Genomic DNA, 15,021 nt, shown 5'->3' on the forward strand with positions numbered 1-15,021 from the left:
CTGCATTCAAATTATATGGGTTTTGTTCAAATCCTAGCTTTCCATTCAATTATCATTGGCTTAATGACAGGCTCTGTGTTGTACAGGGGCAAATCAAGAGTTCATTGCATTAGCACGCCATTCTTCTGTGGCAGGAATTTGTTTCTGAGGCCATTGTAACATAACTATGCAAGTGTCAGAGGACAGGATGGAGGCTATTATGGGCTTCTGCTTTTTGTGAGGAAAATCAAACAAATGTCCCTGATAGAGAAAGGAAGCCAGCAGCTGGATGTGATGACCAAAGAATGTTTTTGTGCAGTGGCACTGTAAGTACCTGGTCTGTTGTTAAATTAAGAAAAAAATGTAATTTTTAATTTTTTTTTTCCTTCTGCTGTCAGCTGAAGTGGAGAACTCCCCCCCGTGAATTTTCATGAGATGCTTTTTCCTTATTTCTAGCACTTAACAATCCAATTATATTTGGGTTTATGCTAGTATTTGTCTCTATTGCCATTGTTAGGTTTTGGAATCAGAGCGATTTTTCCATCCTGATGGTGCGGAAAAAAATATGTTTCATTATGACTTGTTATAACCCTGGAAATCTTTTCTCTCGCTTGGGTTGAGGACGATTTTTTATGTGGCACTCTATACTGATGCCTAAAGTGAAGCAGAATAAAGCATAAGGAAGAGAAGCTTTGCCGAAATACAGCTCCTTCCACTGTGTAGAATTATTGGGGAAGAAGGCTTGCTTCTCTCTAATGTTATGCTTTTTTCCCCCTACTATTATTCAAGTTGTTTTTACAAATGAATGTTGTTTTTGCAAGGTTTGTTTACGAAGCCATTGCTCTTAGCAACCCCTGCTCACCTGTGAGCAAGTTAGATGGCACAGATCAGGTATCCAGTTTTTTCTGGATAGGATGACCTTAAAAACAGACTCTGCAACAAGACAAGCTTTTAAATTCCTAACCAAATATATTACGTGAGTAATAAAAAGAGCTCCTCAAAATGGCCACAGAGGCATTTCAGAGCACATTCCTGGGAATATTCACTTGTGCTGGTATTCATTAAGTTTGCTTTCAGCAAAAATTCTCATGAATGAAATTTTCTTCAGTGGTCATTATGATTATTACTTTGCTATCACAGCAATAACCCGATGCTTTGTATAAGGCCAGGACCTGATTTTGTTTAAGGCTGGAGAAACATCTTGCAGGGTCTCCAGAGAGTGTACTGTCTAAATATAAGACCAGGCTCATCTAACAGCTCACGACTGGGAACAGCAAACTCTTAGAGGGCAATGGGTTTGTTTACAAGACAATTCACAGCTGGAGAAGGATGGATGCAGAACCATAGCAAATGTTGCACCTTTTGAGCTTCAGGACACTGCAGTGCTACAATTCCACTGAATAGGAATGTAATTATACGTTTTTATGTTATGAAAGTAGTTTAGGTGATGGTGGCTAGTCTTGCAGATAAAGAGGCTGTCTCTCCAGATGTGGTTCATTACTACTTTGAATTGGTTTATCCACACACTAATGAACACACTGGATTTGGTCTCTTGGTTTTTTGGGTTTTTTTTTGTTGTTGTTGGTGGTTTTTTTGCTGTTGTTGTTGTTGCTTTTTTGTTTTGTTTCTTTATTTGATTGGTTTTTGATTTTTTTGTTGGTTTGGTTGGTTTTTTTTTTCCTTGTTTGCTTGGTTTTTTCAATTTTAAAAATGGCCTAATACAAATATATGTACCAGGGAAATCCCTGAAGCACAGGCTGTGCCAAAGAATTGGACTCTGAGTCCTGCAACACATGAACTCCCAGGACATGAATAAACTTTTCCTTCCCAGAAAAATTAAACAAGTCTTTGAGCTATTCACAGCTGAAGTCTGCATGAAGTCTTACTTCCTCCAATCTACAGGAACATAATGGAGCAGAGGTATCCTCTCATGCTGGTGGAAATTACGCCTAAGTCTAGGCACAAGGAAGCGTTTTCAGAGCTGCAGCTCATTTGCAGAGCACAATGTCTGTAATGGTTTTTTTGTGTGTTTTCCCCTACTGGTGGAAAAGCACGTCTGCCATCCTTGCAGATTCAGTCTGACTGGTGAATGTGCAGAGTTCTTCAGCAGGCACTGGCTGCCATCTGGAGCATTGATTTTTGGGTGTACCAGGGTGCAAGATGCTCATTGGATACAAGGTACATAATGGAAAGGTTCTCTGGGGTGGAGGGAAGGAGCTGTTAAAGAGGCACTGTGCCAATCCCTTGTGTTATTCAAACCCCAAAATAACCATTCCTTTCTGCCTGTAGATCGATCAGAACAGTTTGTTGGCAGCAGAGCTAAGCACAGGACACTGAGTATTTCTCCTGTTTTCTTGTCTCATTGCTCTCTTTTCCCATGTCGTGTGAAAAATAAATAATCTGATTAAGTCATCTGACATTTATAATTAATTACTTCTTCCTTACTCTTATCTTGTTTGCCTGTCCTTTTCTCTGGCCCTTCTTTTTTCTACTTTATCTCTCAAACATCAGATCCAAGAAATCATTCAAATGATTAATTTTTAAAAGGAAAACACGGTTTACAGCATATTCTTTTCTTTTGAAGAAAAGCTTGGTCCTTTCTTTTGTCCATCCCACTGCACATATTGTCGTGTTCTTGCACTGCAGTCACTTCTAAGCCTTTGAGCTATCATGTATTCTGTTGGTATTTGAGGAATTGAAAATCAATCACACAGCCTTATGGCTAAGGTTCAGCACAATTCTATTATGCCCACTCGCAAAAGTCAATTCAAACCTTTTGGGTTGTATTTCAAAGCCTAATCAAGCTTGCTGTCCACACTGGCTGGGAGTCAGCTCACTCTTGGCCATAGGTCTGTTTATTAGAGTTTTTGTGTCAGAAATAAGCGTGAAAGAAACAGTTCTCATAACAGTAGGATCATTCATCGGGCATTTTGCAAAGACGAACTGCCCAAGCAGGTTTTGTGGTAGGGGAATGCTTACGGTTTTGATATGGTTCTGCAAATATGTTCTTAAAGAATTGTTTAAAAAATGCTATCTTGTTACAAGTGTTCAGAACTGTACTTTCTCATAAAAAGTTGTCCCAATTTACTGAGATTAGGTTTCAGCCCTGTCACACTAAGCTAGTATAGAAAGTAATGTAGATGCAGCCCTGAACTTAGATGGTGAGTTCGAAGCTTTGGACCATAAGAACAAATGACGGTGGTGCATCCAAGCAGATGGACCAGCTCCTCCAAGCATGATTTGTGCTGCCTCCATCTAGCAGGTGCACATGGAGCCTGCACGTACAGTGTCCATGTCAATCCCCTGATTCCCAGCAAGTGCCACAAACTCAACCTAAGTATAAAAGAAACTTTTTGCAGAGCTGGCCATTAGCAATGCTCTGTGAATGGTACATAACATACCTCTTCTGAATTGGGGGCAGATCAGTCTCATCTCACTGGGAAGAAAGCAATGACAGGCTGTTAGTTACAGCATTTCCAGCTGATTTATAGAAGCCTCCTCATTCGCTGAAAGGCTGGTGGCCATTCTGTAGGAGCCAAGCGTGCACTATAAATAGGAAGTAGCTCTCTGCTTCCATCCCCCATGGAAGGCACGGCTCTGTGACCCATCCCTCATGTTCCTTGTTCTGCAGAGGCGCAGAGATTTTCTCCAGTGGATGCTTGATGCCTGCGACTCGGCCGACTCCCTGGCAGCCGGGTGCTTGGCTGTGCTCGGCCCATCTGCTGCTCCCAGACAGGATGAGGCGCCTCTGGCTGGCACAGCCCCATCTGAAAAGGCTCAGAAGATGCTAACAGAGGATGAGATAGCAGGCCAAGCTTTCCTGTTCCTGATTGCTGGTTATGAGACCACCACGAGCACGCTGTCCTTTGCCACCTACTTGCTGGCCACCAACCCAGAGTGCCAGGAGAAGGTGCTGCGGGAGATCGATGAGTTCTTTGCAAAACATGTGAGTATGATGTGCTGCTCTGGGGCTTTGTGCAGGGAGCAAGGCAATGTAAATGTATCAACACAAGAGATGGCCTAGAAACTTTGTGTCATGGTGAATGCATAAAATATTTAAAAAATATTTTACATTATTGAAATCAACCAGCTGTTTTCAGGCTCTAAAACTATACATTTCTATTTTTTTCCTCTTGTACAAGTGCTTCTACTGTTTTTGTGGTCAATTTTATTTACTGGTCTTTGTAGGAGCATAAATAGTGTTCTTACAAACCATAAACTTCAAAGTTTTGTTTTAAATGTTCATATTTTTTTTTTCTTCTAGCAGCAGAATATATGTGTAAGCTTAAAAAAAAGATAATGGTATCTAATTCTCTTACACTGTGTTCAAATTACTTCTCCACTATCTGTATTTGCTAAGGGCTTTTTTTTTCCAGGAGCTGGAGTTATTTACTTGTTTCATTCATATATGATGGGCCTAATTGTGCCCTCATGTCTGGTGAGTTCAGCTGACTTCCTTAAGGCCTGCCAAGATGTGAAAGTACAACTTGGCCTGGAGTATGGGCAGTTCACTGGGTAATGCGGGGAGCAGAACTGCGCACAGAACCCCCTACTATGCAGCCCCAAGGAAAATATGGTTAATCTCCTCATCTCCTCATCAGTTCCTGAAAGCTGACAGCCTAGGAAACCAAAGGGGAATTGCTGGGAGAGCAATCCTACAGGATGGGTGTGTGATGTCATTCATACGACATCTTTCTGTAGATGGGCATGTGAAATAGTAAACATTTCCATGAAAGTGTGTAGAGATCTGAATGCAATCAGTCATTATCTGGCTGGTTCCTTAAGGATGTTCCATGTAGGAAGCCCATGCATATGGCCATGTCTACATGGACAAGTAGTGTGCTCCTGTAGGCACAGACTCATCATCCAGCACAGCTGGTAGGGGGGGCTGTTGGGTACACCCTCTAAGCACCTCCGGAGTTTATTCTGGGGTAGTTAAAGACTAGCTCTCTGTGTACCAAATTTCCCTTAGCAGTTGGTCTGGTCAGGTTCCAGTTCCAGGAGCCCTTGCTGTGGAGGCTGCACACTTGGAGACTGCAGTGTGAGTCAGTGCAAGAGGTTCACATGTGGGTGTGATTCTGATTCAAGCTGGAGAAATAAATGGGCCCTGGCTTGTGAATGGTCTGACTGAGCTGCCATTCACTTAATAATGTTTCAATAATAATCAAATTCAAATGCTTAATTCTTGACTCTCTCGGTTCTTTATGAATATTTTGCTAATAATTTCAGCTTTTGCACTATCTGGGAGAGGTTATGAAGCTAGGGGCACTTGTGGCAGTGTCCCTAGTCAGTTCAGAGTTTGCACTCAAATTAATTTCTGCTCTGTACAAAGTCTGTATGATGCTCAACTCCAACTGGTGTCCTCATCCCAAACCATGCTCATATATTGATTAGAAGTACCTTTCAAATAAATTCCCAGTACTTTCTGAGTTGTCAGGTTTAGCTTTAGATGGTGCATATATGGCTGTATGTCCAAGGAGAAGAGAGGGAGGGAAGGATAATGATTCATCTCTAGTCCTTGATAACAGGAGATTTTTAGATCTGATCTCTGCAGCCCCATCCTTCAAAAGATTTCCCTTTATAAACAGTTCATGATTTGGCAGGGTGGCAGGAGGGGGCAATACACTGCTCAAGGAGCCCATCCCAGAATAAGGAAAAGGGTGCAGCAGTTCAGTCGCCTCAGTGACTGCAATTAACTACTTTTAGCCTGGAAAATGAGATCTCTGTGAACGATTTGTGAGTTACGGGAGCAGCAGCTATTTTAGAACTGCGTATATATAGATGCTGTGTTCAGTTGTCATGCAAGAGAGAGGAAGGGAGGGACACAGAAGCTACAGGCTCAGTTAGTTATCAAGTCAGTTGCTAAGAAATTTGATTAGGATATTGCTTGTACTCAGCACATCAGCTTTGCTCTTATCAAGGTGCTCTGCAGTTTTCAGAAAGGAAGGGCTTTAGAAGGCCAAAACATGGGGAATGGTACAGTCAGATTGTTTTGACATGTGGTGGAAGACTGTTTTGATTTGCAGATATGCAAGTATTAGACACAGTACCCTCTTCAGCCAAATTTATACTCAGGTAATTATAACTACAAAATGTCCTCTACCACGTCCCCCTTCTGTCTTCCTTCCATTTCAGTTGGCTGATGCAGCATGTTTTATTGCCCTAATCTGTGGTGTGGAGCTGCAGTCTGATTTTACAGCAGCTGCTGTGTATCATCGCAGAGATGATTGTACTTTGGTGGTGGACAGAGTGATTTATATACTCATTTGCCAAAGTTTATAAAGAAATGTGAGAGCCATCTGAGAAAAGGTGCTATAAATGACAGGCACAGTTCCAGCTTTTTGGCACTCCAGTCAAAAACACAAAGCATGATGACCTTGTAATTGCCAGTAATGGAGCAAGGTTGGGCCATTTGGGCATACAGCAGTATTTTGGTGGCTCAGGGTGTTGTACTTGAGGACACCCCTGCCTTTGCTGTAATCTTCATTTGTCTGTCTTGCACAGTGGGTACGTTGGGAGAGCATAAAGGGGATGGAGAAAGCTGAGTCAATGCTGCGTTAGAGATCCCTGGGCAGGCGTGGTGCAGGCTGCTGCAGTATGGTGCAGAAATGCAAAGCTAGGTGCTAGAAGTGTTCAGTCCCAGTGCTGGGAGTCAGATACCCAGAGGAGACAGGACCACGTTATCTTGCTCTCTTGTGTCTAGCCAAGTTTTTTTCAGAGCTCTCTTGGGAGGTGTCACTGCCAATCTTTACTGTACAGCCTGGATAGGCTGTGGAGATGGCACTTCCAGCCAGGTGTCCTCAGAAAACAGTGTCTGACTGAGTTACGGGTTGTCATCTTTTTACCTCCAGGACCATCCTCATCTGTTTGCTAAAGGACATTTTAGGTCTTTTCTTTACTGACAGCTCAGTGTTGAGGCTTCATGGTGTCTCTTTGACTCAAAGAAAGAAGAGGCACTTGGCCCATTTTAGAGTCTGGCAGGCAGGACAAGCCCCTGGCCTCAGTTAATGCAGAGGGCAGGACATTGCCCCCTCACCTCTACCTGGGTCTTTAGGGTGTAGGGAAAGGGCATGCAGAGCTTTTCATCTCTGGGGAAGCTGAGAGACAAAATACTGAGGGGTGATAACTTGTCACCATACACTGTATCTTCCCATACTACATTTGAATCCCTGTGTGTGCTCCAACTGTACTGGAAAAGACAAGCATAATTCTTCTAACATACAAATAAAAATTCAAATTTTAAAGACTTTGACCTGACCCTCTTCATAAATCCTTGGGAGTGTAGTGTGTGTCCTGTGAAGGGCAATCTGCTAAAAATAAGATGCACCTCTTTGCTGCAAGCTTGTTGCTGGGTGTGCAGCTTGCTTTGATACCATGAAAGCAAAATAAACAAGATGAAAAGAGAGTTAAATATGAACTAGTGGGGGCAGGACGCCTACCTCTGTGTCTGCATAAAATAATATTGCTTTCTGCAGAGACCACAGATCTGGGACAGCAGAGAGGGGTCAGATCCTCAGATGGGTTAAACTGGTACATGTTTGGTATTGGTACAGGTATGGTGATATGCATCAGCTGAGAAGGAAGCCTGGTATGTACCAGTAAAGGAGGGCATGGGGAAAAAAAGAGAAAGGTTGCTATTTCAAGACCAGATTATTTTTACAGCGTTTGTGGCTTACCATCTCCGAACTGTTAGAGGCTATACAGTTGTGAAAGAGATGTCTTTTATCCACATTCACCAAGTGAGAAAGAATGCACCCATGTCTTCACCTCTCCATTTCAGTCCAAAATGATCCCTGTGCAGAGGTTTTAAAGAGCCTTTCACAAGACGTATTTAGGAACAGTTTTTGCACGTGGGACTGATTATTTTATTGTAAAAGCAAGTTGATTTTTATTTGTCTGTGTGTGCTCAGCAAAATCATAGAAAGCCTGGAGCACACACATTCATTTTGAGCTTATGAGCGCTTGCTTCTGAGTGCCACTGTGTGTTCTGAGCTGCTCTGTGTGTTATGGCCTAAGCCACAGAGCTTAGGGCATGAAAAATTGCATCTTCCATGCTGGGGATTCCCTTAATGTGGGGTCTCTCTTTTTTCCTCTATTCCCATTTTAGCATTTAAAAATGCTATAATCTCTCTCCCTTCCTTGTTCCTGCTCTCAAGCCTGAATCATTTACAATTATTGTTGTTTTATTGAACGGAACAATTTTAGACAGGAAGAGTAGTGGCACAAAACAGAGTGCAAAAACATAGGTGACCAAGCTAACTTCTTATAAGAAGCTATTTGTTACCCTGAGGTGGAATGTGGTGAGTGGGTGTAGGTATGTGCTCCTGATCTGTTGCAAAGTAAACACATCAGGTTAAACCAGTGAAACTAGGTCATTTTCTTGAGGGGGAAAAGCAAGCATGCTTGGGGCAGCTAAGGAGGGCAAAAGAAGTATGAGAATGATCTTCTCCGTCTCCATGCAATAAAGAAATCCATACTTGATGGCACAGAGCATAGAAAAGCCTGGAGCAAGAACTCCCTGAATTCTAATCTCACCTTCAGGAATAATTTACTGCATATTCTCAGTAACAGACAGCCAAGCCTTGCATTAACTAATGGGTAGACTTGGTGCTACAAGTTTTGGGGATTTTTAGCTCATATCTATACAAACGTGTCATTACTTAAATAACCACAGGAAAAAAGTTGCACTGAGCATTACAGAACCTGAGATGTGTTGCTGCACTGGTATGTGAGGCTTCAGGTCTGGTGAAGGACAGAGCAGCTGCACACTACTCCTTGCTGCTGATGCCTAGGAATACTTTCCGGAGCTCTGAAAAAGGTGAAGGAGAGCACAGGAGTCAGGAGAAGTAAATAAAAGTGAATATATAAAAGAGCAGCTATTACCATAAAACATCTATTGGGGACTGCAAGACTAACTGTGTTTTCCATTCTATTTTAAAAAAGCTTTGTGCTACTCTTACTTATCACTGCTCAATATGACATTTAGAAACATCAGTTTTAGAGGAGTGAAGAACAGGATGAGACACAGCATGTCTCTACTCCATCAAATTTCCTATTCACATAAAGTACTAGTGTAACAATCAGTGCTGGTGTGACTTACCAACATTTTCACCTCTGTCTAGAGACTGTAAAGTCTAAAGAAATAACTCAAGGTCCTGCCATATTGTCTCTCTATTTAAATGGAGATTTGGAGATTTTTCTTTGATATAAAGACATCTTCCTGTTCCCATAAAGACTTGGTTTTGTATAGCTTTAGGACCCAGGAATATTTTCAATATGTTTTATTGAAAATGTTGACCAGACTGTTTCATCTGTACCCTTTCATGTCAAAAATATTGAATGATGCTACTCCAAAGTCATTGTAATCCATAGTTTTGTTTATGAAACAATACTGTTTTATTCCTTTTTAACTGTCATGTGTAGTGAGTTGTGAATAACCCAGGTTGAACTGGACTCATGCATAAACTCCTCATTTATGATTGATCATTTTGGTGCTGTAATTTTTCAGACATACTGGGTGTGGCAGTTGCTCATCTGGAGTAATTTTCTTCACTGACTTAAGTGGAATTGTACTAAACTTTACACTGGCTTATAATTCTGTTCTTCACACTGAAAAGTTCCTTCACTAATACCTTTGCAGTCTAATGGAGATGGCTTATTGAAAAGGGATTTTGTCATTTCAAAGTTTTCCCTTCCCATAAAATTTCTAGAGCAGAGACAGGTAGGACCATTTTTATGGTGTCTCTTTGCCTGATTGAGTACTTTAGATTTTTAAGCAGCCTATGCAGAGAGTCTCCTTGGTAGCACAGACGGTTTTCTTTGAGCATTAGTGAAAATGAGAGGTGAAAGTCAGAGAGATGTCGCTGTCAGGGAATTACTACAACAATTTGCATGAGTTTGGTGCCTTTCATGCACTATCTCAAGGCTTTGTGCTCTCAGAAGCTCCCAACTACAGAGACTAAGCTTCACTAAGGAAATATTGCTGACGGTGAAGGCATGCATTTATCAAGGGAGACTGAATTGTAAATAGTGTGCAGAAAAAAGTCTACAGAAGAGAGTTGCTGTTATGCATGCATACACATAAACACACAAAACATACAGAACCAGGAAGAATAAACAATATTGGTTGTTGTTGCTGTTTATTCTCTTGAATGAAATGACAATCTTTGATTGCTCTATTTGTTTAAGAAGGTGTCACAGAGCCTCCCATAATTTCTGAATGTCATCTGTTAGCACTTTTTTTTTAAACAAATAGAGAAATGCTTTTAAACATGTAGAGACCGAGTAGTGTTAGATTCTATTTCTGCAGTTCTTCATGCAGTTGCTCAATGTCTGAAATCAGTTATTTATCTTAGTCCCATGGTGCTTCTGTACATACCAGTCAAAGATTACTAAGTTAGGAGAAGACAATAAGCCTTTCCCCAAATTTCTCCTCTTCTGTAAGTATCTAGAATATACTGATTTGAAATGCAAGCTTTGGACTCAAGAGACCTTAAGTCACTTCTCTTGGACAGGGGTAATTTTGGCTTCTAACTCTTCCGGAATGTCAGCCACTTAAGTGCCTTTGAGACTCAGGCTTTCTTATCTCTACCATCTTGAGTCTCTGCTGTATAAAGAGAGGTATCATGAGAAAAGCCTTGAGCCCAAGCTTGCCAAGTGTTTGTCCACTTTGCCCCAAACCTGCTGTTAGACTCAAATGCTGAGGGGAAGTACCAAGGTGGAAAATCTTGGGCTCAGTTTTCTCACTATGCAAGCCTTAGAAGGTATTTCTTTGCACAGGCTGCTTTCCACCCCAGGCACCCACCCAGCACTAGGCAGAGAAGTTGTCCTGGAGGCCTGTCTGGAAGACCCCTGTTGCTTGTTCCTGTGCTTTGTAGGGCAGCCACAGTCACCCTTTGGCTGAAGTATGAGAAGCCAGGAGCTGCCTGAGAGCAATTCTTCTTGCTTGCCTTGTGTTTGTAGTTCTTACACTGTATCTACAGATGCCTGCTCGCCAAAGGAGATGAAGACTTTCAAAGACAGTAAAGACTTTCTTGACAGTCAGCTTATTTATGATATGCAAAGAGTTGAGTTAATCAGTTGGTAAGTCTGGGTATCGTTTAGGAATGGTTTGGCTTTGCTATTTTGGAAAGTCTACTGTTGGCTTATAGGAACAAATTCCACATTTTAAACCCCAGTTGTATCTTGACATTGTACTTCTTCCTTGACTTTTCCAAACCTTACTTTTTTCCTAGGAAAATCCTTTTCACAGCTGAGAATAGGTGATTCTATGTGGCCTGGAATGAGGTGTTGTTGAGATGATTAATGTATCTTTATTTCAAAGAACTTCTTGTTGTTGTTGACACTACAGAGTTCATTTACCCCTTTTCACCCAAGAAAAAGAAATAAAGAGAAAAGAGAAAAAAAAACCTTTTATTTTTCCATTTGTTCAGGCCTTTCAGTCTCTTGTCCATGAAGACTAATTTGTCTTTTGCTTGCAATGTCACATGTTGCTCAGTAACTCTGCCTTATTGCTATTCTTGAGCAAAACTGAGTCTCAGGTAATGTATGCTAGACAGATACTCATTTTCAGCCCTGAATTTTCTTGGTATTTTGCCATCCTCATAATAATTGACCCACTATCACTGCTGTAGGGTTAATGTTAAAGAATAAATTTTTCTAGGACATGGAACATTTAATGGTGAAGATGTTAATAATGCAGCACTTTAAATATGATTAGACAGATTTGTTTAAAAAGAAAGTAAAGAGAAGGATGCATCTTCCATGTCTTTCTATTCCTTGTCCCCCTCCTTCCCCCCTTACATTTTAGGCTTTTATGGAGGAAAGAGTATATTTGCTTTTAATTTAAGTAAAAATTTCCACTGCTGAGCAAGAAACTTGTTACAATTTTCGTCAGGATTTTTATCCCAACTGCCCCTGTATATGGTGATTAACAAGCTTCCTCCAGGGACAAAGTAAGCCAAATTATTATCAAAGCAATGTCCAATAAATTTTTATATTCATATCAGTTTTAACCTTTTATTTGCAAACAGGTAACATCATAGGGTGCAGGGTAGAACATAGTCCTAGGTAGAATTGGTAGATCACATTTTTGCACTGGGCAGTTGAGCCTTGTAGGAGGAAGCAAGGAGATAAGCTAAAGCACAGAAAATATCACCACTGTTCCTCTCCATGACATTGGGAGGGGCATACTCTCACCAGGCAAGCCACATGGTAGGAAAAGAGGTGAACATGCAGTGACTTCTCTGGAATGGGGATGACTTCATATGTGTAAGTGCCTGTTCTTTGAGTGACAGCCTGTCTACCCCTCAGGAGTTCTTCAATGTGAAGTAGGAGTCAAGCCCAGAAATTATACTATTTTATTTTTTTTTGGTAATGGAAGTTAGGCACTGAAAGTTTCCATAAGTTATGTGCTGCTGTATCATAAATAATTAGCAAAGAAAGAGAACAGCTACCAATAGGCACAACCTCAATGCAAAAAAAAAAAAAATCAGAAAAGCTAAACCATCTGGCCCTTGAAAGAACTTACAAATGAGAGAGTGGCTTTGGACATCTGTGTCAGGTCCCCACACTGTGTCTCAGCATTAGCAGCCAATTGCATTCATCAGGAAGGGACTTGTCTCCTGGGAAATATTAAATAGTAAGCTAAGCAGAGAAGCATTTTCAAGCTGTATGCTAGTTAACATTCATTTGGGATGTGACCCCTCTGTGTCCCCAGACTCAAAGGCAGATTCTTCAGAGCATGAAGGTATTGGCCCAGCCCTGGCATCCTCATCTGCTGCAGGAATCTCCACTGAACTCTCAACTTCTGAGAGGCTTTCAAGACCAAGGAGTCAAGACTTGCTTTAACAGCATTTTACCTTGTAAGGACAATAGTGACTCTTGAGATTTCTGAAAACAAGTGCCACTTTCATTGTAAGGATTTTCCATGGGACCTTCTCCAAGGGCCTGTTGTGACAGGACATGTGGCAGTGGCTTTTAACTGAAAGAGAGTAGGTTTAGGTGAGATTATTTACTATGAGAGGGGAGAGGCTCTGGCACAGGTTGCCCAGAGGAGCTGTGGATGCCTCATCCCTGAAAGTGTTCAAGACCAGGCTGAACGGTTCTGAGCAGCCTTGTCTAGTGGAAGATATCCCTGCTGATGGCAGAGGGGTTGGAATTAGATCAGCTTTAAGGTCCTTTCCAAGCCAAACCATTGTATGATTCTATGGGCAAAGGAGGAGAAGGAGAAGTATTGGGGAACAGTGGATAAAACAAATCCTGTTTGTGCACCTGTGCTTGCATGAGAGAGAGAAAGAGGGGGAGAGAATGAATGATGACTGAAAAAAAGGTCTTTCATCTGGAAGTTTCACACAGATTCCTGAATTGCAGGTATTAAATGCATAAGGTGCAAAAGTTGAGCTGAGGAGAACACATGCTTAATTTATTAAGAAATAGCAAATCCCCAGCAGCAACCAAGAAGAAATTAAAATTGTATTCATCATATTCATAGCTTAAAAATGATCTTTGCTTATATGAATGTGAGGTCAAAATGGAATTTTACCTCCAGGTATGTACATAAATTAGGAAGCTTTAATAGGAAGTAACCAGTCCATTTATTTGTCAATAAGCATTTGAAGTGAAGGCTGAATGAGCTGGTGCCAGAAGGAGTGGAAACTAGTTTGCATTTCATGATTCTGTAAAGCAGTTTTTGGTAGACTGAACTTCTTGTGACCTCCTCTCCCTTTTTTTCCCCTTCTTTGCCACCCTGGCAGAACATATGTATTTAAATAATTTCCATTTCTTACAATATGATTTTGCTATTTTTAATCAGCATGAGATGACTTTTGTATTGTTTTCCCTGCTTCATCTTATGCTTTTCTTTTAACGTGGAAAGAAAGGAAAGGTGGTGTTTCTGGGTGTGCCCTTCTCTAGAATTGTGGTGGTCTTCCAGTGATATGAGTGAACATTTCCTTACTTAACCAGATGGAAAGGCTGGTGCAAAGGGAGTAGTCAGGAAAACACAAAGGAATGTAGGAAACACATCCTGTCTGAAGACTGCCCCATTTAAAATCAGTTAATATATTTTACTGTGTCACAGAACAATTTTTCACTAATATTTGTTGAATGGGTCAGGCTGGAAGGGACCACAGCGGGGGCTCTAGTCCACCCCCTGCTCAAGCAGGGCAATCCTCGAGCAAGTGGCACAGGATTATGTCCAGATGTTTTTTAATATCTCCAGTGAGGGAGACCCCACACCCTCTCTGTGCAATCTGTTCCAGTACCTGGTCACCTGCACAGTAATTCTTCCTCAGTTTCAGATGGTATTTCCTGTGCATCAGTTTCTGCCCATTGCCTTTGTTTTCCTTTTGTTATTGATGCATTTGAAAAGCCTTTGTTGTTGTCCTTAATGTTCTTGGCCAGATTTAATTTTGGCCCCCAGATAGACTTTGGCCTTCCTTGTCTCATTTCTACTTACTCTGATAACCTCTTTATATTCATTCTAAGTGGCCTGACCCTGCATCTCCTGTTTATTTTCTGCTTGTGCTTGAGTAATGAAAAGAGTTCTGTATTCATCCATGTGGGTCTCTTGCCCCCTTTGCACAATTTCTTGTTCATTCAGATGCATAATTCTTGAGCCTGAAGGAAGGGATCCTTGTAATCCCTCTTCCCTGTGGGGCCTGTTCCCAAGGGATCTTTCCAAGAAGATACCTGAGGAGGCTGAAATTATCTGTCCATGGTTGTAATCTTACTTATTACTAATATGATGACTGGTTTTCATAAGACAGGTTATGGGACTTCTCCAAAATCAAATCCTTTAAAGCAACAAAATCCACCTGTATGTCAGTGTAACTGGTCATGTTTTGAATGTTTTGGTCAGTGCCCCACAAGGTTTTCTATGCCAGCAGTAGGGCCAGAAGTGGAATTTCATTGCAGCAGCCACTGGGATGGGCATTTGGGGCCTCGATCAGGGGAGACTTCAAACTGTTCTACACTAGAAATGCCAGTTGCTTGTATGGACTGGAATGTTGGGCTTTTAACCAGGACTGAGTAGATAAATAG

At 41.4% G+C, this 15,021-nt stretch overlaps 1 protein-coding gene across 4 annotated transcripts in view; it reads left to right on the forward strand.

Annotated features, from left to right (window-relative positions):
* Nucleotides 1-15,021, forward strand: part of TBXAS1 (thromboxane A synthase 1) — a 239,627-nt gene that overhangs the window by 170,001 nt on the left and 54,605 nt on the right. For 3 of the 4 annotated variants that reach the window (XM_030238652.2, XM_009094179.4, XM_050970054.1), the window contains one exon: nucleotides 3,611-3,925. The exons of the other annotated variant lie outside the window; for it this stretch is intronic. In XM_030238652.2, coding sequence (XP_030094512.2) covers nucleotides 3,611-3,925 — 315 coding nt within the window. The remainder of the gene's footprint in view (nucleotides 1-3,610; nucleotides 3,926-15,021) is intronic. 4 annotated transcript variants of the gene reach the window in all.

The sequence above is a fragment of the Serinus canaria genome, chromosome 1A (assembly GCF_022539315.1).
Source record: "Serinus canaria isolate serCan28SL12 chromosome 1A, serCan2020, whole genome shotgun sequence".
In the NCBI taxonomy this organism is placed as follows: domain Eukaryota; kingdom Metazoa; phylum Chordata; class Aves; order Passeriformes; family Fringillidae; genus Serinus; species Serinus canaria.